This window comes from Caretta caretta, chromosome 2 (assembly GCF_965140235.1).
Source record: "Caretta caretta isolate rCarCar2 chromosome 2, rCarCar1.hap1, whole genome shotgun sequence".
NCBI classification, from domain to species: Eukaryota; Metazoa; Chordata; order Testudines; family Cheloniidae; genus Caretta; species Caretta caretta.
The window spans coordinates 222,495,724-222,523,383 of NC_134207.1; the positions used below are offsets into that span (position 1 = coordinate 222,495,724).

The 27,660-nt window shown below is 42.8% G+C and overlaps 1 protein-coding gene and 1 long non-coding RNA gene across 15 annotated transcripts in view; one reads left to right on the plus strand and one right to left on the minus strand.

Annotated features, from left to right (window-relative positions):
- The window catches only part of PPP1R9A (protein phosphatase 1 regulatory subunit 9A), a 251,202-nt gene extending 234,150 nt beyond the window's left edge, over positions 1–17,052 (minus strand). For 4 of the 14 annotated variants that reach the window (XM_048838178.2, XM_048838172.2, XM_048838171.2 and 1 more), the window contains exons 1-2: positions 16,156–16,831; positions 12,812–14,517 (exon numbers count right to left, since the gene is read on the minus strand). In XM_048838178.2, coding sequence (XP_048694135.1) covers positions 12,812–14,284 — 1,473 coding nt within the window. In that variant the 5' untranslated portion in view covers positions 14,285–14,517; positions 16,156–16,831. Of the gene's footprint in view, positions 1–12,811; positions 14,518–16,155; positions 16,833–16,929 lie in introns of those variants that run through there. The other 10 variants (XM_048838179.2, XM_048838170.2, XM_048838167.2 and 7 more) reach the window with 7 other exon arrangements.
- An 82-nt stretch (positions 17,053–17,134) lies between these two features.
- Positions 17,135–23,921, plus strand: LOC142071191 (uncharacterized). The gene is made up of 3 exons (XR_012667235.1): positions 17,135–17,442; positions 22,001–23,070; positions 23,171–23,921. It is a non-coding gene; the product is annotated as an uncharacterized LOC142071191 (long non-coding RNA).
- Positions 23,922–27,660: the final 3,739 nt, after the last annotated feature.

Sequence of the window (27,660 nt, forward strand, 5' to 3'; positions counted from 1 at the left end):
CATGCTCTATGAAAAATAAAGTTTGGTATTATCTGAAATATAGCATTCCAAAGCAAATTCCATCCTAAAAACACTCAACAGACATTATACCAGAAGATATGGAGTCCTGTTCTCCTAAAGGTACACAAATATACCTGAATTTTTTTTTTGTTTGCTTTTAAAGATTACACTAAAATACATAGGAGTTAAGTACACCCATTCAGCAAAATTCTCTTCTGAGATATATGAATTCCACATGCAGATTTTCATCCAATGACCATGTATAACTCCATTTTATCATAATACATGAAAAATATTAAAAAGACTATGCACAAACATTCAAAACAGACCTCTCTTCCGGTCTGTGATGGGGTATACAAACTCCACATTGGGCAACAAGGGGGAAAGGAGCTGCTCTGGCCTCAGCCAGCCCTTCCCTGCAAGAGGTGCACAGACTGGAGGAGTTAAAAGGGAGTAGAAGGTAAGAGAAAGGATCTTTACCTTGCAGCTCCTGAGAAAAGGGCTGAGGGAAGACAGGATCTCTCCATCAACTACTACCTGAAGGTCCCTCCTCGAGGAAAGGAAGGACCTGCTTCTGTTATACCCTGAGAGGGCATTTCCTCCTCTCACTTACTAACTCAGTTTATTTGTGTTGATTCCCCATGGTCTGTTTATGGACTACTCTTGAAAAGGAGAGACTTGTAACTGACCTGACTGGAGGGCTAATGGATAAGCGGAGGCAGCCACCGCCCCAAGAGACAGAGAGCTACCACACCATGCCCAGATGCGAAGAGGTGCCAAGCAGCGAGCTCACACTCTTCACAGCCTCCTGTGACAGAATGCAAACTCTGGACAATAGCAGGTGGTAAGAAATGGCTCAGGGAGGACAGCTTAAAGGGCTCCTCACATGTCAGACCCTTCTGTCACTCTCACAGGGCCCTGCGCTGGAGCACAGTGAAGTACCAGCCCCCATCCTCTAAGCCCTAACCACTATGCAACACTCCCCACAAGTGAAGACCATCTCACGATCCAAAGCTGCAGTTTGTTCTGGAATGCTATATTCCCCAATCATTCTTTACTTATTTTCATCCTTTGTCAGAGAACATTCAGTGTCTGAATACCAGAAACTTAGATTTACAGGGAGCGGATTGTTCCAGTAACCCATGAAGATAAAAAAATAATACTGCTGCCAAGATGAGGAGCCTAATTCTCACTCACATCAGGTTTACACTAGTGTAACTCAGAGAAGAATTAGACCTAGAAGTTTATTACAACCCCTTTTCCACCAGAATAAGGGGCCTACGTTTAGATAATTTAGACCAGTGGTCCCCAAACTTTTCCTGTCCCGCCTTCCTTACCAGTAATGGAATCCGTGTGTGTGCCCCCCCGCACCCCTATTACTGCATAGCCAAGGCTTCCTCAGCAGAGGAGCTTGGGCTGAAGGTGGATTCTGGGAATGGAGAAGGACCTGGGGATAGAGGCGGAGCTGGTCCAGGGGGCGGAGTGGAGCTGCGGCTGAGGTCAGAGCTGGAATGAGGACAGCACGGGGCTAGGAGGTGCTTCCTCCCCACCCCTCCCATGGGTGCTGGCCCAAGCTCCACCACACACCCTCCGAACAATCCTTCCCCTCCCCCCCAGGAGTGTGTCCCACAATTTGCGGACCACTGATTTAGACCTTGCCAATGCTGCATGGATTGATCTGTATTGGAATATTTGATTACTTACATCATGTACAATAATATGCTACCCTTCCTAATACTGTTATGCGGAAGTTTGGGCAATCACAACACCTCACTGAAGCTGCTGGGTGTGACAACCATCTTCTATTCAGGGTAAATAAGGGAACAATTACATGCCCCCTTTATTCAGTGATAGTTGAAATAATGGAAAAATCACAGCCCAGTACACATGCAAGCCTAGGCAATGGCTGGACCATGCAGTCCAAGGCAGTTTCATGTGGGTCTGATTACAAATACAGGGCAGGGTATTGAAAAGACTGCAGCTGTGTATCTGGAAGAGAAGCAGCAAAAAACACCACAGAAGCACACAAAAAAAGACAGCAAGCGAACACCAGACATAATCAGAGAAGCATTTGTAGTTGCCCCTGAAAAAAAGATGAGTGTGCGTGCTTTTGGGCAGCGCGCTGCTGGAAAGAGGCTTGGATCTGTGAGCAAAAAAACTGTCTCCGGCTGTTTGATTCCTGCTGTGTTCAGGGAAACAGGACTTTGTACTCTTCATAAATAAGCAGGATTGCATCAAAGAAAGACCTGGCTATCATCAATTCCTCCTCCTAACAACCCGCAAGATCCAAATAATGGCTAACCATTTGGGTCAGAAGGGTAACAATACTATCGAAAATGTGTAACCTTGTTTTATGTAATAAAACAAAAAATATTTTAACTACCCTAACATTCTCCATCCAAGCATCTCAAACTGTTTTACAAACATTGATAAATGGAGCTTAACCACACACCTGTGAGGTTTATAACTATTTGCTCCATTTTACAGAAGGAAATAACCAAGGCAGAGGATCAAAGACTTGCTCAAGATGACATGAGAAATCTGTGACAAGCCTTAGAACATCTGATTCCTAGTCTCATGCCTTAACAAGACCATTCTTCCACCGGTGGAATGAATCAGAGAGGGGTCAAATCAAAACAAAGAGCAATATGCTCATTGACTTCAAAAGCTTAAGATTTGACCTATACTCTACACCTTCATTTTTCCTTGAGCATTCTGAAGTGTGTGGTTCAGCAACATGTGGTTTAGAAAGGTTCTACTATATTCATTTAACATCTAACACTTCCTCTAGATCTCCCAGTGAGTTCTATCTTATGTGTGTGTGTGTGTGTTTAAGACATTTCTGCAAAAACACACAACAGGACTCAAGTATGTAAGGTAAGGCAAATGAGTAGACACTAGCAGGATGGGGGTCCTTAGATTGTAAACCACTTGGGGCCAAGCAGTTTTAATTTGTGTCTTCTACAGCACCAACTACACCATCAACACTTAAATAATCTCTAAATACTACACTAAGGGCTAGTCCACACAGCATCACAGTGTGAACTAGAGGGATGTGAATTACAGAGTACTCTACAATTCACACCTCTCAAGTTCACACTGTGGCACAGTGTAGACAAGTCTAAGTAAACGTGGGATCAGGCAACCAAATATTTTCCTCTTCCACACTATGATTTGCGAATGTTTTAATCCTCATGTAGTAAATAGCAAAATAAATTACAAGTGAAAATGTTTTACAGAGCAAAGATTTGTAAAGCAATTTACAATGTCAGATTGTATTTCAGATTTTTCCCCACCCCTGCCCATTTACATTTCTGGATATGTTCTTGTGAGGTAAACAGTGAATAAGAAATACAAATACTATTTCCACTAACAGAAAGATTTGCACTGAAAATGTACTCCTTGAACTGATTTTTTAAAATGAAGTTTACCACCATCCAATTTATGAGAAATCTGAACATTATTTTATCACACTGTCATTTATACTTTTGTGCTATAGTCTAATCACAACATATCTTGTAAAACATCTTCTCAGAGATTCTATAAAAAGCCTGTAAATCAGGTCTCTTGAAGAAGGCTCTATTTGAACAAGGCCCTTCTAATAGGAAAACACCTGTGCAATGGGTGTATTACTCAGTCATTTTGGAAGGCAATGAGGGAAACTATAAGGTGAGAACTCAAGTGACCACATCCTCCCTTTCTGGAGAAATATCAGAAGAGGAAAGTCGCTTACAACCCCATCTCACACACACAAGCGTACAGCTCTGTCAGCAGATCCTCCAACATGATTACATGGCATGGAAACTTTCTGGAAGATGGGACACCATAAACTGAGGATTTGTACGAAATTTAGGACTAAATTCTATGTTTCTCAGTTACCAGACCACTATCCTCTTAGCAGAATAGTCATTGCACATACTATGCTGCCCTGGCCCTCATATTGTGGCTGCATATTGCTATCCCATCAACATCGATTGTTTTTTTAAATTAATTACTATTATTTATTATTATTATTATTTATTATTATAGAAAAGGTATTGTGACAGACTGGCAATATTCTGTATAAACTTTATGGAATTAAGATAAAGTTTACTGAATTAAGTTAAACCTTACTGAATTAGGTTTAATACCTTTGGGGTTTGTTGTATTCAGAATGCAGTTGTGTATGTGTTATTTTGGAATTGTATGCAACTTCTCCAGAAGGAGGGGGATGATAACGTAATACCTCCAGTTATGAGCCTTTTGGAGCCACCCCCGGAGAAGTATGCAGATACTTGTTCAGAGCAGGTTCCCCAGCGACCAAGAAACAAAAAGGGGGTTTAGATAAATAGTCTGGTTTTAAACAGGCTCCTGGCCCTCTTCCTGATCCAGCAAATGGACAGGACCCCTGGTCCACAGAGGGCCCCAATCCTTAGGAAAGGACTGGGTCTACTGATGCCCCATAAGACTGGGTGCTTGTTCTGAGATGAAGCTGTGATGAACTTGAAAGCACAAGGAAAATCTGTAAGTGGGGTTTTGAAGGACTGCTCCTGCCGGCACCCCTATTAGGGTTGGGGGTGATCTCTAGTAACCTTATCATCATATGTGTAACTTCTTGTATTGTTTTTCATGTTTTCTCTGTAGTGCTTTTACCTTCAGAATAAAATAGACCTGCATAGGAAGTACTGTGTGGTACCTTATAATGGTGGGCAATTACTCGGTTATTAATCTCTGAAGAGAAAGTAAACAGGTCTGCTTAGGCAGAGTCCCTTGCTGAGATACCGCAGTATAGTCAGGGGACTGTGCAGCCTGAAAATATCCTGGTCGGAAGGAAGGGAGTTGTGTCACCACTGAAGAGAGGTGATGGCCAGGGAGCCTGAAGCTTAGAGTGGGTGCCCTTGCTGAACCACAGAGGAGGGAATACAGGTCCAGTTGCCCTGAACTGTGCCATGAGTTACTGAGGAAGAAAAGAGGCAACAAAAATCAAAATGGATAAAAGGAAAATGAAGAAAAAAGACTGAGAAAGAAAAAGAAATGGAAACAGCTGAAGAGACAGAGGGCCTAATACTGGCTTTAATGGTCACAAGCAGGGCTTCAAAAACCCACTAGCCCATGATGAGTAGGAAAGAGGATATTTTTCCCATATGAGTGCCATCACCTTCTGAAGAATCCCCCCTTCTCCACACCCAGAAAAAGTCTCTAGCCCTCATGGTTATGTAGATAACCTTACAAATGTGAACAGAGTGTAACTAGCGCACTAATAGCTCCCGACTCTGCACAGAGATAGCTCAGTGCTGCTGTTGCTCAGGCTCCCGGAAGTTATTGTTGGGGGGTGGAGGGGAGGCCCAGTCACTGCTCCACAGAGCACTTTGGGGAAGTTTGGGTGCCTTCACTGTTAGGGTGGTCGAGGGTACCTGACTGCCACTGTTAGTAGTAGAGCACTGGGGGGGCTGCCACTCCCATCCATTGCAACAGGATTAAGGGGAGGAGGGGGACGCAGTGCAATACATTGATTAACTGGAGAGTAAGTTTTAAATGATCTATAATATACCTATAGCAGTGGAGGCAATGCAAAGCTGATGAGAGGGGGAAACGGGAAAATTGTACCAGGGACCTGAGCTCAGGGGGCCCCCAAAATGTCTCTACCTTGGGTAGGGCCCCAGCAACCATGATGTACTGGGGCCCCAAATTTCTCTCGATGGCCTAGGAGGCATTTACTGGGTGGGAGAACCACCAATAGGAGACCAGGGCTTTTGGACCCTGGCAGGTGAGACAGAGATCAACCAGGAGGAGACAGGATGGGAGGGGATGTGGCTCAGGAGGGGCCCTGGCCATTAGTATTTCTGCTTCAAAAGTAGGCCTAGTCCTTTAGCTCAGTGGTTCTCAACCAGAAGTACGTGTACAGAAGTCAGAAAAGGTTGAGAACCACTGCTTTAGCTAGTAGGTGTTGGATGTATTTTTCAAGTCCTGGCCAAAAAGTCTGCTCAATTTTGGCAGCATTGTGTAACTGGATACTCTCAAAAGGAAGTAGCAGTGCATGTGCCACATTTGGGCAAGGTCAACACATTGCACAGCTCCTGCTCCTTTTAGTGGGAAAAACACCTTGTGTGTAACTTGTTTTCTTTGCGCCGGAAGTTCTTCAGGACAGGGATCATGTCTTTAGGTGCACGGACAGCACCTAACACAATGAAGCTCCGAACTTACCTGAAGCCACTAAGTGTGACTGCAATATAAATATTAAAGATTGTCAACAGGTGTATGTCTTGGATAGCACTACACACACCTCAAATTTCAGCCCAGCCTCAAACTTTCCCCATAAATCCTGCCCAGTTGGGAACATAGGGCCAGAACCTTCAGTCCCTTAAAGCTGGTGGGGGGGGGGGTTGTTCTGTTTTTAAACAAAGTTTGAGCAGTGCAAAGCAGCCTTAACTAGCCTTCCCCCACCAGGAGGCTAACACAGGTGATGTGTCTGTGGTATACCAAACACGCAGCAATCCGCAGTGGTTGAAACGGCCTTTTGAAGCTAAATATCCCTGAAGCTAGTTTAATTTTCACCTGGGAACAGAATGGCAGCCACACAGTTCCAAGACTGGGGGAATGCTTTGTGCAGCTCAGGATTTGAGACATAGCGTGCACAGTGCATTTAACTGTACTGGCCAGTTAAACTAGTAGCACACTCTTGTGCACCATGGCAGAATTTCCTTTGGCCTCACACATTGTAAGTGCTACTCTTTGCAGCTGGTTTCTGGCTGTTTGCTGGGTTTTCTTCTGCTTTGTGGATGGGCAGCATTTAGTCCTTACCATTTAAATTAGTGAAATTTTACCTATTGATTTTACTTCCTATGTTATAGTATTTCCCAAAAAGCGTGGGGCACATCCCACTGGGGTGCGACGGACCAGCTAGGGAGCCGCAAACAATCCTCTTAACTGGTCCTTTTTTTTTTTTTTTTTTTTAAGTCTATTTACAAGAAGTCTCTTGCTGCTATGGTTGCAAAATTCTTGAAACAATGACCCAAAGGTACCTAATTCAGCACCTACGTGAACCTGCTGAGACCCTGAATGCCAATGAGGATAGTTTACAACATTGGCCTTTAAAGTATTTAGTTGCTCAACACAACATGAAGGAAAGGAGAGGAAGTATTACACTGTGAAGTTTGACACTATTTACTGTGAGTGACCTCTCATTTGGGGTAGGCCTTTAACACCACATTTCAGGATCGTGGGTGGGATTGGTTTCAGTCTCCTGAAGAGAAGCTCAGCTTTCACAGGTTTGGGAAACACTATTATATTTAATTACATTTTCCTGAAAGCTTACCTCAAATCAGTTACGTTGCAGGAGGATGGTGTTAGCAAGGAATACAAGAGGGTGTTAATGAGAATCAAGTCAAATTAATGCTGGCTTTTGGACATTAACTCGTTTATATGCTACCCTCCTACACAAAAATGCCTGGAGTAGAACAATATTTAAATTGTCATTACACAGACTGAGCTACAAGAGTATTATCTGTATTTTAAAGATGTGTAAAGTAATGCACAGAGAGATTACATGCCTTACCCAAGTTCACAAAGCAATCATTGACACAATATAGAGCTCAAGGGTACATCCATACTATGGACACTATGGTGACATAATACCACAGTGTAGATGCAGTCTACACCAACATAAAGGGTTTTTCTGCTGGTGTAGAAACACCACCTTCCCAAAAAAAGTTAGCTACATCAACAGAAGCACTCTTCCGCTGACACAGCTGCATCTACACTGGGTATTATGTCAGCATAGCTATGACAGTCAGGGGTGTGGTTTTTTCACACCCATGACCAATGTAGCTATGCCAGTATTATCACAATGAGTAGCCCCACAGCCTGAGCATACTCTCTGAGGGAATTACAGTGTGTGCTAGAGGGAAGAAGGGAGAGTAATCAAGCAGCATTTATTTTCCAAAACTTTTACTGCAGTTCTTGCTCTTAGTGAAAAACCTTCCCAAAGATTCACTTCCTTTTTCCACATGGCCAAGAGGCTGCACAATTTTTTGCAGACAGGACAAAAACCAACTACACAGGGTTCTCTCAAACCATTTTCTCCTCCACCTTCTCTCCCACTGCAGCTTTTTCCACAATTTTCCTCCTCTCTGCAGTAGGAGATGCTCAGGGCCAAAATAATTAAAACAGTGTCCCTTTCCCTTTGAGTGACAGAAGCTTTTCAGGGAATAGTTTATAGTAACAACACTGGTGATCCGATTAGTAATAAAAACTGAAATATCGGAACAAAGTTTTTAAGGACGTCCTGGCCCAATTCTGCTCCCACTGCAGGAGTTTTGCTACTGAATTTCAATGGTCTATGCCCTATTTCTTCAAGGTCAAATCAAACTTTTCCCTTGCTAATTACAGCTCTCATAACAGAGAGCAGAAATTTCAGGTCATTGAAAGCAACTATCAGAGCTCCACTTTCTCAGATACCGCACTAGAGCAACTTGTGAAGTTTAAGGGAGCTTATAGATGTGAGAAAATAGAGACCAAATATAAAAGGGAAAAAATGAAGGATAAAAAGTTTTGTTTTTTAAAAATATCAGTGTCCCTTTTATCACTTACACATATATGACCTTTGAGGATTTGTTTTTTTCTTGATGGGCAGTCAATATTACATAGAAATATGTAATACTACTTGAACATAACTGAAATAAAACTTCTCTTTTACCTTAGGTATATGTATCATTAAGAGTTCAGATAACAAGAAAAATTTTAAAGCAATCATGCTGTTTTGCTCAACTGTATGAGACAATCATTCAGGACCACTGAAGGTTTTTATAGCTCACTACTGTTAGAAGATTTTTAAAACAGGAATGGAAAGCATCTAAAGAAAAAAAATTAACCAGTTTAAAAATATAAAAAAAATAGCCTGTGTTAACTTTGAACATGTCCCTTTGTTACTTTTGCTAAATGATTATCTGATTCAGGATAACTGTGATTTGAGGAATAACATTTCCATAATTGGTAGATTTTCCAGGAAACTAAACAAGTCTTACCTATTGGGCTGGATGAATGCACTACAAGGTGGGTAGAAAGCTGGCTAGATTGTCGGGCTCAACGGGTAGTGATCAATGGCTCCATGTCTAGTTGGCAGCCGGTGTCAAGTGGAGTGCCCCAGGGGTCGGTCCTGGGGCCGGTTTTGTTCAATATCTTCATAAATGATCTGGAGGATGGTGTGGATTGCACTCTCAGCAAATTTGCGGATGATACTAAACTGGGAGGAGTGGTAGATACGCTGGAGGGCAGGGATAGGATACAGAGGGACCTAGACAAATTGGAGGATTGGACCAAAAGAAATCTGATGAGGTTCAATAAGGATAAGTGCAGGGTCCTGCACTTGGGATGGAAGAACCCAATGCACAGCTACAGACTAGGGACCGAATGGCTAGGCAGCAGTTCTGCGGAAAAGGACCTAGGGGTGACAGTGGACGAGAAGCTGGATATGAGTCAGCAGCCTGCCCTTGTTGCCGAGAAGGCCAATGGCATTTTGGGATGTATAAGTAGGGGCATAGCGAGCAGATCGAGGGACGTGATCATCCCCCTCTATTCGACATTGGTGAGGCCTCATCTGGAGTACTGTGTCCACTTTTGGGCCCCACACTACAAGAAGGATGTGGATAAATTGGAGAGAGTCAAGCGAAGGGCAACAAAAATGATTAGGGGTCTGGAACACATGACTTATGAGGAGAGGCTGAGGGAACTGGGATTGTTTAGTCTGCAGAAGAGAAGAATGAGGGGGGATTTGATAGCTGCTTTCAACTACCTGAGAGGTGGTTCCAGAGAGGATGGTTCTGGACTATTCTCAGTGGTAGAAGAGGACAGGACAAGGAGTAATGGTCTCAAGTTGCTGTGGGGGAGGTTTAGGTTGGATATTAGGAAAAACTTCTTCACTAGGAGGGTGGTGAAACACTGGAATGCATTACCTAGGGAGGTGGTAGAATCTCCTTCCTTAGAAGTTTTTAAGATCAGGCTTGACAAAGACCTGGCTGGGATGATTTAATTGGGGATTAGTCCTGCTTTGAGCAGGGGGCTGGACTAGATGACCTCCTGAGGTCCCTTCCAACCCTGATATTCTATGATTCTATTAGAACTGCCTGGGGATGTCGGTAAAGAATGCTTCCCAAAAGCCTTTATAGTAGATTACACACTCTACCTCATTTCTAACAAAGCTGGAATAGAATGGGTTAGCTAAATTATGTGAATGATCTACAGGGGTATAATCTCTTGGATTTATGTGTTGAGATTTTGCTCAAAGAATTAAGTGCAAACAAGGTATTTGCAAAGCAAATCCCAGTATTATGTCTTTTAATATTTTGTTTTTAATTAAAGTGACCTTATTCATGGAATGAGGAGTATGAGGTAAAGTTTTCTCTTACATATACAAGGTCAGATTCTACTTGCTTCACTCACAAGTAGTTTCCATAACATCAACATGCTTGACAGGGACATTGCTGATTTAGAACTCATACATTGTAAACAAGTTTCTTTAAATCACATTACTAAACCCTTTCAATTATAAAAAGTGAAATCATTTTTAAAATCCAGTTGTTTTGTTTCTATTTATGTTCTTGTTTACTTTGTGCATCTCTTGCAACTCAGACAATAAAAATCAATGAAGTCAGTTTCACTTTCAGATTCCTAATGCTGCAATGTTTAGGTTTCAACCATGGTAGAGAAATGTTTATTTGTTTAAAACAACAGATTGCACTGGAATTTTTAAAACAAATTTCTGGAAACATTTCTATTGGTCTTATAAATACTTACTTTTATACATTTCAGTTTGGGGAAATTTTTAAAACAATTACTAACACTTCACTGAATTCCATGTTTACTGCCACATAGCGATTTCTAGATCAAATTTGCTACGTCCACAAATAAAAAAGAGACTATTTTTCTACCTGACAGGCTTGCAAATCTATCCAAGGGTGTGAAAATCAAGATGTGTTATTCCTGACTCCTGCATCACCACCAATAATACAAATTCTGCCCAAATATATATCACAGTTGCCAACTTCCATGCAGTAAATAAGCACCCTGACTTTCACAATAAGCCAAAAATCAAGCTAATCCCATTTCAAAACAAGGCCAAAACAATCCCTAAGAACCCCAACACTCTATATGACTAGATCCCCCCCAAGGTGCAGTCTGGAACTGTGGTGGGCCTGCTGTGCATCCCTGACTCTCTCCCCCCTTGCCCCTGTTTGCCGAGAGCCAATACAAAAGAAAAGAAAAAAAAGCAGCAACAAGCTACAAGCCAAACAAGCAACAAGCCAAAAACTAGCCAAGAAGCAATTTACAAGCAAATTAAGCCAAAGACAAGACCAATTTCTGTGCCTTTTTCACAGGTTTGGCATGTCTGATATTTAGCTGTTTAATCTTATTGCTTTCAATGGGATTCAAAGTTCTAATTGCAGAGCCAAATTCTGCCCTCAGTTATATCTGTTTAACCCCTTCAGTCCAACTGAACACGGTCTTCCTTTTTATGTAGTCATTTACACCAGTTAAAAGTGGTCTTAAAATGCTCCCTTTCTAATTTGGTAGTGTTTAGCATCCACTCCGCATAGCTATAAATGACTATACAAGGGGGAAGGTAGCGGAGAATCAGACACATCTTCAATGGGATTGAATAGGTGTAACAGTGGACAGAATTTGGTCCTGTAACGGGAATTTAGTTAACAACTGTGTTGATTATGTGTGAGCTAGAAGAGAATCCAGCTCACTCACGAGCAGCTGGATCCACAGGGATGGGACAAGTTCCAAAATGTTTCTTTTTTGACACTAAATTAAGTAGTTGTCGTCTCAAAATACACAGAGGAAGCAGATGAGTCAAACAAGATGAAATCATTTTTACAGTGTCACTTTTCAAAAAAGAATCTTATTTTTCTCCTAGTCTGCACCAGCCCAGTATTTGACTCTTTAAAGACTGTCACGTGTGCCAAATAGCTTAGTGTTTTTTCAGTGTGGATAAGTGTCTATTGGTAACTACACTGAGATTATCAAATGCACTTCACTTGCAACCTATGAGTAATTCAGCCCTGATTCTGAGTGGTAAAATGCTGCTGTAACAAGTCATTGTGCCCCCTACTCTTTCCCCAACTTAAAACACTTGAAGCAGTCCACATTCTTAGATGTTATTGTTAACAATGTTTTTACATCAAGTATATTTCAGTGGATTGACCTTTAAATTACCTCTAGTATATGTCAATGTACCTAAGAAGCTGAAGCACTTATACTAATACCTACTTTACTTATGCATGAAGAAAGACTGACTGGTGAAGAAGCTAGCAACTAAAGGTTACTGATGCAGATAAGTAAGATTAATGATCCAATAATAGTGGATCACAGTCGCTGTTCAACAGCACATTATATTTCATACCATACAGTATTTCACTCCAGTAACTTTAATTCTTCATAGATGTTCTTTAAAGTAAGAGCAGCTGTTTGGAATGCAGAAGTTATTTTTAAATTTCAAAAATAATGTAAATATGATGGTCACCATATAGACACCTTTTATATTTCACTATGCTATTTATATATTTATGTTTAAATTACAAAGCCTCACAAACCTGAAGCTCATTCTCAATTTCTGCTGATTTAATCAACCATAAAGTAGACTAGGAAATGAGACAGGGTCATCAGAACTCTTCTCCCTTTAAATCATTTGAAATTATGCTCACTTGCCAGCTGCAATAAAAAAAGTCTCAAGAACCTCTGTAATCTTTTCAGAACCAGATGCAGCTGTCAAAATCTACCCTGAACAAATTTAAGCTCAAATAAGAATCAAAGTTCAGGGGAAGGAATTTACCTTTATTGGAGCACTGCTAAACTTAATTTTTCTGTTTGCTGGGATTTCATCTTCATCTGGCAATCCAATAACTTCAGCATATTCCATATCAGGTTCATAATAGTTGTTTTCATCACTATCGTCTTGATCATCCTGTTCTGTTCCTGTCTCTCCCCAATCAGAATTATACCTTGATCGCACCCTGTAGACATTATAGTCAGAGTGCATATATACATGTGAACTCTGAAAGTTATTCAAGTCTTCCTGGACTTCCTTTCCACTGGCATCATCATAGTGGGATTCAGTAGCATCTGAAGCTACATCTGCTGCAAAATCACCACCTGCTACCAAGTTTCTTGGTATGTCTACAGCTCCAGTGCCAACACAGGCGCTCTCTGCATTTTGTGAATGTTCTTTTTGTTGTAAAGAAACTTCTGAATCTATTTTTTCCTTAGTCCTGGTACAGGATTCTTCACGCTTTTCACTGTTAATGATGCTGGCCAATTCTTGTTTAGTTGCTGCACAAAAATCAACAGGATCATAACTTGCTTCCTTATTCTTCCTTATTTCTTCATTTGTTTTTGATACTGGCAAAGGGCTTTTAGAAGCTTCTTCTCTTATTGTTGAAGATGTACTGTTTTGCTGAAAGGTCTCAGCAGATACTGAACTTGTAGTCTGTTTGGCTGGTGAAGACCAGGCATTACCATCTTTTAAAGGACTGAATCCATCAAGGTTTGCAACAGTGGAGGAGGATAGATTTGCAACAGTAGAGGACAGGTTAAGTGGGTAGTGACCAGTTACAGAGTATTCTTCATTGTTTTCAGACTTTTCTAAAACGATTACACTATGTGAATCAGTGTTTTCAAACACTGCACTGAGCTGACTCACTGTTGGAGAGACAGTCTCTGTCCTTGAGCTAAGACTGTCCAATGAATCAGTACTGCCTCTATTAGACTTTGAGCTACACCAATCATCTTGGAGTTCATTGGAAACTACTCTCTCTTTCTTTGGGGAATAGCGATTGGAATGACCCATTTCATGAACATTTCGCTCAAACATCTTTCGAGTTTCAGTAAACTTGGAATAGGAAGGACCATCATGCACAGTATCAAATCTACTAATCCTTTCTGAAACTGAAGACTCTAGTTTTACAACTGAGCCATCTGTCTTCTCCACAAATTCTTTGGGCCTAATTCTTCTTTGAGGAGACAGGGGACCACTTTTCGCTCTGGTTTTAGGGGTAACTCCAGTGCTCTCACTGGGCTCCATGCCCATCTGCATAAATAAGTTTTTAATCCTGTTGACATTTGAGCCATATTTCCTCCCCCTGCTCTGCTGAGAGGCCTCTCCTTCATCTTTCGTTTTTTGGTCTCCATCTGATTTAGGTTTGTCAAAGGTTCTTTTTAGGGCCTGGAACTCAGTTCTGTAAGCATTCCTGTGAGGAGAAGCACTTCGGAGGTTTGATCTTTCTCCTGAAGACTCTGTTTTCATCATGTTTACTTAAGGAGTGCAAAACCAATGTACATAATGACTGATATACCACTCTCAGTCTTCTGTTACTAGTGAGATTCTAGTTGAGAAGAAAGTGCCTCTCAGGTGTCACTGGTCTCCATCAGGGCCATATTCAGTTGGTATTCTGACAGATACTATCTAAATATGTGCAAGCAACCATGACAGCAAACAAAGTGGCAAGACTGATGGCTTTCCAGAACAAATGTAGATTTAACCTGCAACAGAAAGTACAACTTTTTGAATCGAGTCACGCATTTTTATTTCTTCAAAACTAAATCAATTACTTCAATTTTAATAAAGTTATTTGAGACAACTGATATTTAGAATAAAAATTATCAAACAAATGCAAGGATTCATCCTTCACACAGCATCATTATCAAAATACACACATATGTATTAAAATTCTACAGCAGACTCAATTTGCTAAAGATTCAACAATTAGACAGTCTGAAAAAGTCTGTATGCTCACATAAAAGTAAATTTCCTTCCAAGTACAAGTTAACATGCCACTATGAGACAATGAAACATAGCAGTTTTATGATGTTCATATGTATGCTACAAACATATTACAACATAAACAAATTTGTCTAGGTGAAACACACAATTACAAAGAATAAAATTACAAGGAAAATGATGTCACCAATGTTTCATTGATGTCAAACTTTTTGACTGGAGATGGTAAAGGACAAAATAAAGAGAACTAAAATCTCTGTGTTATTTATGTCTGGGCACGAAATACTTCATGCAAACAAGATGACTGTGCTTCCCTGAGCTGCTAACACTGCGATTCCACATAGTATGTCTCTGAACTACACAACAGTATGCTTTTAATGGTGTTTCTATGCAGAGAACGATCATTCAACAATGAAACAACAGCTCAAAAGAATTAGAAAAATTGCACCCAAAGGTATCATTTAGTGTTGAAAATAGTGGAGTGAAATTTAGTAAGACTTGCCCCTTTCCACTTGCTGTATTATTTTAACATGACAAAGAGCATGGAAGCATTTAGTGAACTGCAAAAAATGGAGCTACAGGCTAAATCTCAATCTTCCAGTTCACATCTGCACACTCACAGAGTTGCCAAACCAAAAAAGGCTGCATTTTAAATATAATAAACTGCATTGAAAGTTACATGATCCAACATGATGAATTCAGAGATTCTTAGTGGGGAGGGGGGAGAGAGGGAGGCTCTGAGTGGTGTTTAAGGTAAAGGATGAGAACTGGGTTTGATTCCAGCCTGAACATTAGTCCAGAGAATTGCAGGAGAACAATACATGACTAATAGAGAGCAAAATCTCTCTCATTAGCGTCCCTCTGTTTCCTTGTCTTTCCTCTAGGCTATAACTTATTGCTGCAAGCCTCAAATGCAATGCCTGTGGGCTGCTGTGCTCCTCACTCATCGGGAGGAATGCTATAGCACTGCAGTCACACCTAGCACTTTAGAGCAGGAAGATTATGGATCAAGTACCTTACATATTTATTCACCAATCTTTAAGCCTAAGAGGTTACTTTAGACTAAGCAATATTATGCAGCTATTAATGTAAAATCTCCTCATCCTCTTCCTGAAACAGAACACTCTTAGATCACCTCCAAACTCAAGCCCAGCTATCCATGCACAAGCAGCAGAGGGTTGCCCACAGCTGTGGCTCAACTGCTGTGCAGGGGCGCTGGAACAATTTGCATAGTGGGGGTGTTGAGAGCCATTGAACCAAACTGTAAACCCGTATATGATAGAAACCACTTCAAACCAGGGGGTGCAGCAGCAGCATCTCTGCTACTGTGGATCAATTTTTAAAAAAGACCAACAATTATGGGGGGGGGGGAGGCGGTGCAGCAGTTTTTTCTTACCTACCGATCATTTCCCTTTGCCTCCTCCTTTACAGACTCCAGCTGATGTTTCCAACGATTATAAGGAAAAGAAAAAGAAAGGCTAACTTAAGGTAAAAGAATCCTGTCTGGCGTCACTGAGCAAACCCCTCTGAAAGGGGAAGTGCTGCGAAGAACCGGTTTCTCCGAACTGAAAGGCGAGAGGATCCCACACCAGCGTTGGCCCAAGAACCACCTTGCGTACGAGCAGCTGCCCTGGCAATCACGGCAGGGAGCAAAGCTCCGTGGCCATAAACCCCCCTGGCTCAGGCTACAGCGTCTGGGGAAACAAAAGCTCCCGGGCATGTCTCCCCTTTGCGCGCACACAAGCTGCGCCCTAGTCCTAACTTCAGCCCCTGCTCCCCGGTGCGCGCACGGCCCCTTACCCGGGAGAGGAGCTGCACGCCGGGCTGGGCTCCTTCCACCTCCCGCGGCTCCCTGCGCGCTCAGAGCTGCGGCTCCTCCAGCCCCCGGCTCCGACCCGCCTGTGCGAAGGTAGCGCGCGGCTGCCGCCCCCGGCCTGCCAGCGGGCAGCAGCCTCCGACTCCGCTACTCAGCGCCATTGCAGGCAGCGACACGCTCCGCGCACACGGAGCTGGGGGGAGGAGAACGCTCCCGCGCCCCGCCGCAGCCCGCCGCCCGCCCAGCGGCTTCCCGGGGGCCGGGCGTGCGGAACGTCGGCCCCGCGCGCGGGGGTGCGCTGCCAGCGGCCGCCGCCGAGCGGAGGCCGAGCGCGGGCGGCGGATGACAGGTGCCTCACCTCCGCGGCGAGCTGCAATGGTTCGTTCCGCCGGGGAGGGGGCGAGCCACGCTCCCGCTGCAGTCCGGCCGCACAGTGAGCCCGCGGGGAGGGGCGTTGGCCGCTGACCCTGCCACAACTCCCTCCCCGCCCCCCGCCCGGGCGCCTCCTGCCGTGCCGCACTGGGCCCCGAGATCGCCAGACTCCCCCACCCTCCGTCCGGGTCTGCGGGCAGGTCACTTCCTCCCCCTGCGCGCGGGAGAGGCGAGTCCCTCAGCGGTCGTCATGGCACAAGGGCCCCGCGCACACTGGCCGGGGCGCGGGAGCGGCGTGAACCCACCAGCCCGCCACAGAGCAGCCCTTGCGGACTGCGAGCGTAGCCGCCGGCCGCTCCCCCTCTCGGGGCTTCACTGGGCGGCAGAGCCCGAGGAGTTCAGAGCCGGAGGGGCGGGGATAGAGAGGCACTTCCATGGGCGCGGGCCGTGCACCTGCTGTCACTGGGATCCCTTTGGAAAGGGGCCCCGCTGGCTGCAGGTGAGAATGATGCTCCATCCTTACCCTTCAGTCGGTGCAGACAGGCAGCGTCCTTAGCAGGCCAGACCGAAACCAGCGGGCTTCTTTTGAGGAAGGGCAAAGCTGCACTTAAGCCTCAATTCTGCAATAAGCGCCACGGGAGAATTCATTGCAGGATCAGGACCTTGGACTTTCCGCCCAGTTAATTTCTTTACGTCAAGTGTCTTTGCACAACGTGCAAGCAATTAAATAGTGGAAAAGATAAAAAACTGGAGTTACAATATATACTCATTCATCCCCTTAAATTCCAGCAAATGTATTTTTTTGCTGGGTTGAACAGATAGGGCTACACTAGTTCCCTGTTTAAGAGCACGCAAACAGTCCAGCCACTACTGGCGTTTCTGTGTTGCTAGGTAAATATTGCTAGTGCTCCAACAGTCCCCACAATAATTTCCAGGTTTTGCACAGATGATAAGAAAAATTCCAGAGTAGGAGACTCAGCAATCTCTCCTAAAGTAGTTTGGGAAACTGGCACTAAAGAAGGTAATGATTTTTAAATCATATAGCAACTCACACATAGAGTACATTAATTGAATTGCTTAAGCGTCCAGGAGATGGCTTGAGGATGTGTATAATAAAAAAATGAAAAAACAAAAATACTACATGTACTTCCAGTCACTTGTGTCTTGATTCCATAAAGATTTAGGTAAGTGTGTAACTTTAAACACAAGTTGTCCCATTGGTTTTTTTTTTTTGGGGGGGGAGGGGGCACTAGGGAAAGTGTATAAAGTTACACACTTTCTTAAATGTTTACAGGCTTAAAGCTTTTGTTCTCTAGCGAGTATCAAATATACTCAATTCAAAAATATCTCTGTTTCTGTGACATTCTATATCCAACACATAAATATTGATGGGAAAACCAGTCCCTTTCAAGATTGATTGCCTATATGATAGTGTTCCTTCTTTTTCAAAGTTATTTTAACAAGCTGACATAGTAAGGGACAGAAATAGAAATGAATTTAACAGAATTGGGATTCTTTTCCCAAACACAAATTGTGCCTTTCCAGAAAATGTTTGCTCTTTGTTTAGGAAAAGAAAGTTTCAGCAATCCAAGTCAATTCACTAGAAAAGTTACTAATATTTAGGAACAAATAATTCCCACCCTTGCATAAGCATGGCAGCATCTATACCATGGGTCCTGATCCATGACTAGGTCTCCTAGGCCAGCGGATCTCAACCAGGGGTACACATAGGTCTTCCAAGGGGTACATCAATTCATCTAGATATTTGCCTAGTTTTACAACAGGCTACATACAAAGCACTACAGAGTACATACAAAACAAACAGAGACTTGGTGGGATAACTCACATGACTGGAGTACTGTCATGGATGGTTATAAACTGTTCAGGAAGGACAGGCAGGGCAGAAAAGGTGGGGGAGTAGCACTGTATGTAAGGGAGCAGTATGACTGCTCAGAGCTCCGGTACGAAACTGCAGAAAAACCTGAGTGTCTCTGGATTAAGTTTAGAAGTGTGTGCAACAAGAGTGATGTAGTGGTGGGAGTCTGCTATAGACCACCGGACCAGGGGGATGAGGTAGATGAGGCTTTCTTCCGGCAGCTCACGGAAGCTACTGGATCGCATGCCCTGATTCTCATGGGTGACTTTAATTTTCCTGATATCTGCTGGGAGAGCAATACAGCGGTGCATAGACAATCCAGGAAGTTTTTGGAAAGCGTAGGGGACAATTTCCTGGCGCAAGTGCTCGAGGAGCCAACTGGGGGGGCGCTTTTCTTGACCTGCTGCTCACAAACCGGGTAGAATTAGTGGGGGAAGCAAAAGTGGATGGGAATCTGGGAGGCAGTGACCATGAGCTGGTTGAGTTCAGGATCCTGACACAGGGAAGAAAGGTAAGCAGCACGATACGGACCCTGGACTTCAGGAAAGCAGACTTCGACTCCCTCAGGGAACGGATGGCCAGGATCCCCTGGGGGACTAACTTGAAGGGGAAAGGAGTCCAGGAGAGCTGGCTGTATTTCAAGGAATCCCTGTTGAGGTTACAGGGACAAACCATCCCGATGAGTCGAAAGAATAGTAAATATGGCAGGCGACCAGCTTGGCTTAATGGTGAAATCTTAGCGGATCTTAAACATAAAAAAGAAGCTTACAAGAAGTGGAAGGTTGGACATATGACCAGGGAAGAGTATAAAAATATTGCTAGGGCATGTAGGAATGTTATCAGGAGGGCCAAATCGCACCTGGAGCTGCAGCTAGCCAGAGATGTCAAGAGTAACAAGAAGGGTTTCTTCAGGTATGTTGGCAACAAGAAGAAAGCCAAGGAATGTGTGGGCCCCTTACTGAATGAGGGAGGCAAACTAGTGACAGAGGATGTGGAAAAAGCTAATGTACTCAATGCTTTTTTTGCCTCTGTCTTCACTAATAAGGTCAGCTCCCAGACTGCTACGCTGGGCATCACAAAATGGGGAAGAGATGGCCAGCCCTCTGTGGAGATAGAGGTGGTTAGGGACTTTTTAGAAAAGCTGGACGTGCACAAGTCCATGGGGCCGGACGAGTTGCATCCGAGAGTGCTGAAGGAACTGGCGGCTGTGATTGCAGAGCCATTGGCCATTATCTTTGAAAACTCGTGGCGAACCGGGGAAGTCCCGGATGACTGGAAAAAGGCTAATGTAGTGCCAATCTTTAAAAAAGGGAAGAAGGAGGATCCTGGGAACTACAGGCCAGTCAGCCTCACTTCAGTCCCTGGAAAAATCATGGAGCAGGTCCTCAAAGAATCAATCCTGAAGCACTTGCATGAGAGGAAAGTGATCAGGAACAGCCAGCATGGATTCACCAAGGGAAGGTCATGCCTGACTAATCTAATCGCCTTCTATGATGAGATTACTGGTTCTGTGGATGAAGGGAAAGCAATGGATGTATTGTTTCTTGACTTTAGCAAAGCTTTTGACACGGTCTCCCACAGTATTCTTGTCAGCAAGTTAAGGAAGTATGGGCTGGATGAATGCACTACAAGGTGGGTAGAAAGCTTGCTAGATTGTCGGGCTCAACGGGTAGTGATCAATGGCTCCATGTCTAGTTGGCAGCCGGTATCAAGTGGAGTGCCCCAAGGGTCGGTCCTGGGGCCGGTTTTGTTCAATATCTTCATAAATGATCTGGAGGATGGTGTGGATTGCACTCTCAGCAAATTTGCGGATGATACTAAACTGGGAGGAGTGGTAGATACGCTGGAGGGGAGGGATAGGATACAGAAGGACCTAGACAAATTGGAGGATTGGGCCAAAAGAAATCTGATGAGGTTCAATAAGGATAAGTGCAGGGTCCTGCACTTAGGACGGAAGAACCCAATGCACAGCTACAGACTAGGGACCGAATGGCTAGGCAGCAGTTCTGCGGAAAAGGACCTAGGGGTGACAGTGGACGAGAAGCTGGATATGAGTCAGCAGTGTGCCCTTGTTGCCAAGAAGGCCAATGGCATTTTGGGATGTATAAGTAGGGGCATAGCGAGCAGATCGAGGGACGTGATCGTTCCCCTCTATTCGACATTGGTGAGGCCTCATCTGGAGTACTGTGTCCAGTTTTGGGCCCCACACTTCAAGAAGGATGTGGATAAATTGGAGAGAGTCCAGCGAAGGGCAACAAAAATGATTAGGGGTCTGGAACACATGAGTTATGAGGAGAGGCTGAGGGAGCTGGGATTGTTTAGCCTGCAGAAGAGAAGAATGAGGGGGGATTTGATAGCTGTTTTCAACTACCTGAAAGGGGGTTCCAAAGAGGATGGCTCTAGACTGTTCTCAATGGTATCAGATGACAGAACGAGGAGTAATGGTCTCAAGCTGCAGTGGGGGAGGTTTAGATTGGATATTAGGAAAAACTTTTTCACTATGAGGGTGGTGAAACACTGGAATGCGTTACCTAGGGAGGTGGTAGAATCTCCTTCCTTAGAGGTTTTTAAGGTCAGGCTTGACAAAGCCCTGGCTGGGATGATTTAACTGGGAATTGGTCCTGCTTTGAGCAGGGGGTTGGACTAGATGACCTTCTGGGGTCCCTTCCAACCCTTATATTCTATGATTCTATGATTCACTGATTCACTAGCGAAGTCAGTACAAACTAAAATTGCATACAGTCAGTGACTTGTTTATACTGCTCTATATACACTGAAACATAGGTACAATATTTATATTCCAATTGATTTATTTTATAATGATATAGTAAAAATGGGAAAGTAAGCAATTTTTCAGTAATAGTGTGCCATGGCATTTTTGTATTTTTATGTCTGATTTTGTAAGCAAGTAGATTTTAAGTAAGGTGTAACTTGGGGATATGCAAGACAAATCAGATTCCTGAAAAGGGTACAGTAGTCTGGAAAGGTTGAAACCCACTGCCCTACGCCCCGAAAAGCATCAAAACACTCCGTGTATTGCTATGTGGGAGCACAGGCACTTGACAACAGCTAGACTGCGCTGTGCAGAGACCACTGCCTATCGTCCTGACCAATATAGATAGTCTTAATTGTTTATGTGCACTCCCCCATCTGTCAGTATCAATCTGTTGTCTTTTCGCAGTACTATCTCAAGTGAGGTTCCCTGGATCAAGACACAGCAAATAAAATAGGAAAGGCAAGCCAGGCCTTTGGAAGACTTCATTATAGAATACTCAACCAGCACACAATCAAACAGTCAATAAAACTGATGATATCCAATGCAGCAATAGCATTCCTTTTATATGGGTGTGAAACAGGATAGTCTACCACAGACACATTAAGCAACTTGAAAATTTTCACATGCACTCTCCCCTCTCGGGTCTGAAGGTCCACTAGTGAGACAAAGTCTTAAATATTAACATCCTTGAAAGCGCAAAAACAACCAGCATCGAAGCAATGATCATCAAAGCTCATCTGAGATGGACAAGTCATGTTATCAGAATGGATGATTATACATGTCCAAAAAAGTTTTCTGTGGTGAGCTGAAATTTGGAAAATGCAGAAGGAGCGGGCAACGAAAAACTCTTCAAAGACACCATTAAGCAGAATCTCACCTCATGTGTCATAAATATTGATAACTTCAAAGACATAGTCAAGGACAGACCTGAATGGAGATCAACTATCAGTAAAGGTTGTAAATGCTCTGAGGAAAACAGACTTGAAACATTGATTGAAAAAATGCCAAGTGTCATTCCAAGTCTTCAGCTGGAGCTTGCACATTCCTGTGTGACATCTGTTTGCAGTCTTGCTCCTCACAGATAGGATTATGTAGCCACGTGAGAATACATGTGAAGCCGTCAGGTCCTTGTAAGATATGATAGACAGCAAGGTAGATAGTTTATTAACTTCTTGGGGAGGGACTGTCTTTTTGGTCTGTGTCTGTACAGCACCTAGCACAATGAAATCCTGGTCCATGACTAGGTCTCCTACATATTACAGTAGTGGTTGTCAATTATTTTTTGTCAAGGTCCAAATTTTGTGATTAAGGTATAGTCAAGGTCTGGACTCCAGAGAAAATAATAAAAAAAACCCAATGATAATAATAAGTAAATAAAAGATTTTGAAGTCTGTTCAAAAGCATCTGGCAGTCCGGATTTGGCCTATGGTCCACCTATTGACTACCCCTGCACTAGAGTAATACAAATAATAAAGGTTTCAGAGTAACAGCCGTGTTAGTCTGTATTCGCAAAAAGAAAAGGAGTTAGTCTCTAAGGTGCCACAAGTACTCCTTTTCTTTTTACAAATAATAAAGTCACACAGGGAAATTCTGTGTTCCCTGAATGCTGCTGATACTGATATGCCAGAGTTCTCTTTCTAGCAGCATGCAAGGATAGGGTGTGACAGGTGGGTCTGTGTACTAAAAGGACCAAGTGACTGAAGATCAAGTCTAGGGATCATGCCACAAACACTACTACAATTCAGTGGAGCCATGGAATAACTTCTTCCCAGCCTGCTGAGTCAAAGATTCAAACCCTCAGTACAAAACCTAAAAAGGCCATAGTTCATCTTTAAATAGATATTTAAAAACTGCATGTTCCTCATCAGATTCTAGACATCTAAAGGTAAATCAAATTTTGGCCTAAACTGCTTGACAGTGCCATTGTAAATATCAGTATCAATTTAGAGAAAGTGAGAGTTCTTTGGAAATAAAACAACAAAGAATAACCTCCATAGAGAGTATTGCTTTAACAAAACTGGAAGTCTCCTTTATATGGACCCAACAGAGCGTAGTGATGAATAGAAACTTTAAACAGAAATGTAAATGTCTTATTTACTTTGTGAATACAGAACAAGTATGCAGAGCAGCTAGAAAACAATTTAGCAAGCAAGAGAGAGAGATATCCATGGGAGATTTGACATTCATATTTTATGGTACTGAGAACTGAAATGAATAAACACCTTAACAGGAGATGAAACATGGTTGAAGTGAATTAAAATTTTAAGGAGATTAAATATTGTATTTCATTTTAAAATTTGTACCTGTTACCAGAACTGCATGCTACACATCCACTGTTATAAACATCAAAAATCAGAATTTTTTCTAATTGGATTTTTGCATATAAAACTGTGGGATCTATTCTTCCATCAGGAATGTGTGTAAATTTTTTTATATGATGTAAATAATATATCAGAGTAACACTACATTACTCTGCCAAATAGTTATACAAAACTGTATATCATACTTCCACAGAGTGAATCTTGAAAGGTTCAGTAATAAATCAAAGAGATCGCATTTCTTACACACTGATGAGATGAGCACACACACAAGAAGCCTGGAACTTCCAGATGGAGAGAGGGAGAGGTTTGTGTATGTGTTGCACCCTTTAAATAAACAGCATGCAAATGGAGATCTGATTTTCAGAGTGCTGGTGGGAAGCACTTTGGGTGGGATTCACGAAAGTGCTTAGTTGCCTAAACCCCAGACTTACATGCCTAAGTCCCACACTGTGATTCACAAATCTCCCACCAAATCCTGTAGGTGCCTAACTCACTCAATGCCTACGTTTTTCAAAGTAAAAATTCCCTAGACGCCAAAGTGTTTGCCTCTGGGCATGTGTACTGCTGCCTCCCTCTAGGCATCCAGATGCCTATCTCCCACCTAAGCCCCAGCGCAATTCATGAAGCAGAGGAAGATAGTTGTTCCACCACCTAATTCACCCAAGAGTGCAGACACAGTGTGCATCCGCTGAATACACGTAACACATCAGGCCCCATTCAAAAGCCAGGAGGAGGTGATGGTGCCACCACTTTCCACATTATAACTTTTAGCCCAGTGGTTAGAGCACTCAACTGAGTAGTGGAAGACCCAACTTCATTTCACAGCTGTGGCACTGTGTGAAGCCACGAGTAGTTGGAGTAGAGGAACTTGACCCAGGGTCTCCTGGCCACCCATCCCCACATGGGTGCCCTAACTACTGGACTATATAGTCATTCCTTCTTTATCTGGCCCTATGACTCTTTCATTATTTATCCTCAGTGGACGATCTTCAACAGGAGAAAACCCCACATCAGACTATCCCATAGTTCAGTGGTTAGAACACTCAGAGATGGGAGACCCTTATTCAAATCCTTTTTCCCATTCTGGGAGAGGGGGGAATTGTACCAGGGTGTCCCACACCCAACTGAGTGCTCTAACCACTGGGCTAAAAGTTATTGGCAGGGGAAGATAGGGCAGAGGCATCACCATCCCCTCTTCTTCTGGCCATTTTGTGTGGAGCGAGGCCGTCATCTAACACATTTGCAGAAGAAACTACATAGGCCCCTAGGGCCAGGAGCAGGGTTTCTGTTTGAGGATCGTTTGCAAATATAGGTTCCTCCCTGCAGCCTGGACTTAGGCTGCTATTTCAGAGAAAGGGGCAGGGCTTAGCACGAGGGCACCTCCCACAGGTTAGCTGAGGCAAGGAGCTACCTAGCTTTCTAGCTCTTGTGAATCACATTCTAAGGCACCTATCTCTCCCATTCATTTTATAGGTTTCAGAGTAACAGCCTTGTTAGTCTGTATTCGCAAAAAGAAAAGGAGTACTTGTGGCACCTTAGAGACTAACCAATTTATTTGAGCATGAGCTTTCGTGAGCTACAGCTCACTTCATCGGATGCATACCGTGGAAACTGCAGCAGACCTTATATATACACAGAGAATATGAATATATAAAGTCTGCTGCAGTTTCCACGGTATGCATCCGATGAAGTGAGCTGTAGCTCATGAAAGCTCATGCTCAAATAAATTGGTTAGTCTCTAAGGTGCCACAAGTACTCCTATTCATTTTATAGGGATCCTTAGTGTGTTACCCAGCTTTGTGGATCACAATGATATCTGTGATTTTCTAGGTGCCTAGAAGTTAAGCGCCCCGATGGTAAGCATTGCAACACGTAAGTTCATTCATGGATTTCACCCTGAAGGTGTCTCAAGTTTGGCACCCAAAGTCACTGGTCTCTTTTGAAAATCTTGTCCTACATCTGGATTTACACAGTACCTGTATTACAGCTACATATACTACAGTACAATGCATTTTGTGTTGCTTTAAATAAAATGTCACCATATAAAAGATAAGACCTGCAACTGTGAGTGCAGCCATGCACTCAACTATGTAAATCAAGAAAAATAAGGTTCTTTAATTCTTAGTATTACTATGGCAACCCATTTGTTTGACTGGAAGGTGTCTTTATGCACCATTAAAGCATGGCTGACTTTGCTCTAAATTCTGAGAAATATTAAAATGCTGCACAGAAAAGACAAGGGGCCATTTTCTGCTCTCATTGACACCAGTGTAAATCCAGAGTCTCTTCACTAAAGCTAATGGAGTTACTCCAGATTTACACTGATTGAAGTGAGAGCAGAATTTCCTGAAGGTGTTATTATGTATAATGGGGTCTGGTTCTCCTTTTGCTAACATCAGTGTAATTCCATTAACTTCAATCAAATTGCTCTTGATTTTTTCAGGTGTCAGAAAAATCAGGCCCAGTATATTTAACTTGACAGTGTCTCTTCAACCTTTTATCAGTGCATGTCCTTCTAACCAGTTTGGATTCAAGGTGCCAAGGCTGATTTATCATTATTTTCCATGTACTGTAGCGTATAAGTGAATTGCATTTGCTTTTAAACATTACTGTTTGGTGTCATGGATACACTGTTTTGAGTGAATTCAGTGGCTATAAAATGACCAGTTTTTGAGACAAGTGTTTTTTTAATTTGCAGAACAGGGGGGTGGGGGATATAGAAGTGGAGGGAACCCAGTTCCGCTTTCTCCCTCCTGTTTAATGTATCCCAATCCTTAGAGGATCACATCTTTGCTTAAGAAGGTAGTTCAATTTCCATGCATGTTCTGATCCTTGACTAGGACAGTCTTCTATCTGGCTACCCCACATAAACACTAACGAAGAGAGGGACTCTCTTTTGCTATGCAGATCTGCACACCATAAAACACAATTTAGTCTTATTTGTTAACAATTGAAATATGTTTGATAATGAACGAATTCACGATAATGAATATGAATTGATTTTATATAAACTAGCATAAATAAAGAGACTGTATTTGAAAAAGGCATTCATTGTTTATCTGGCTAGGAAGATTCAAATTAATGATCATTCTGTACCAACCTAGCACAAGACAAAAATAAATAAGAGGCAGAAGGGTTGCCAACTCATTTGTTTCAAACACCAAGAATCCATGATGCTCAAGATGAAGAAAGCTCATTAGTATCATTCACTTGGAGTATTTTAGAAGGTTGTATTAATTTGATTTAGGACAAGTTAAACTACTTGACAGCTCTGGAACCGTGTCAAAGAGGCCTTTACGTTGCAGTTAGCTAAAAAAAGAACTGCCTCTAATGATAATGAAACTACATGATAAGAGGCCTAGGTCATGCTAATATTTGACTGGCTACAAAGAATAGTAATTGAAGGAAGGTTATTACAATAAGGATATTGTTATATAAATTCAAGAATTTTTACTGATACACAGCTAGTCTGAGATAGCAAAGGGAATTTGTATAGCACAGAGAAAAATTACTGTATATATGTTACAGATTACACACAAAAAGCTATATTAAAAGAATGTTGATTAGGTTGCAAAGACAAACACTTGGAAGTTGGGAAGTGTCATAATTAAGGTTGCTGCTGCAACTTTAATTCTGCCCCACCATGTGTCCATCCTGTGCACCTCATGAGATTAGGGTTTTGTGGGGGTAAGGGGGAAAAAGAGGAGAATCTATACTATAATGTACGCATACAAGGGGGCAGAA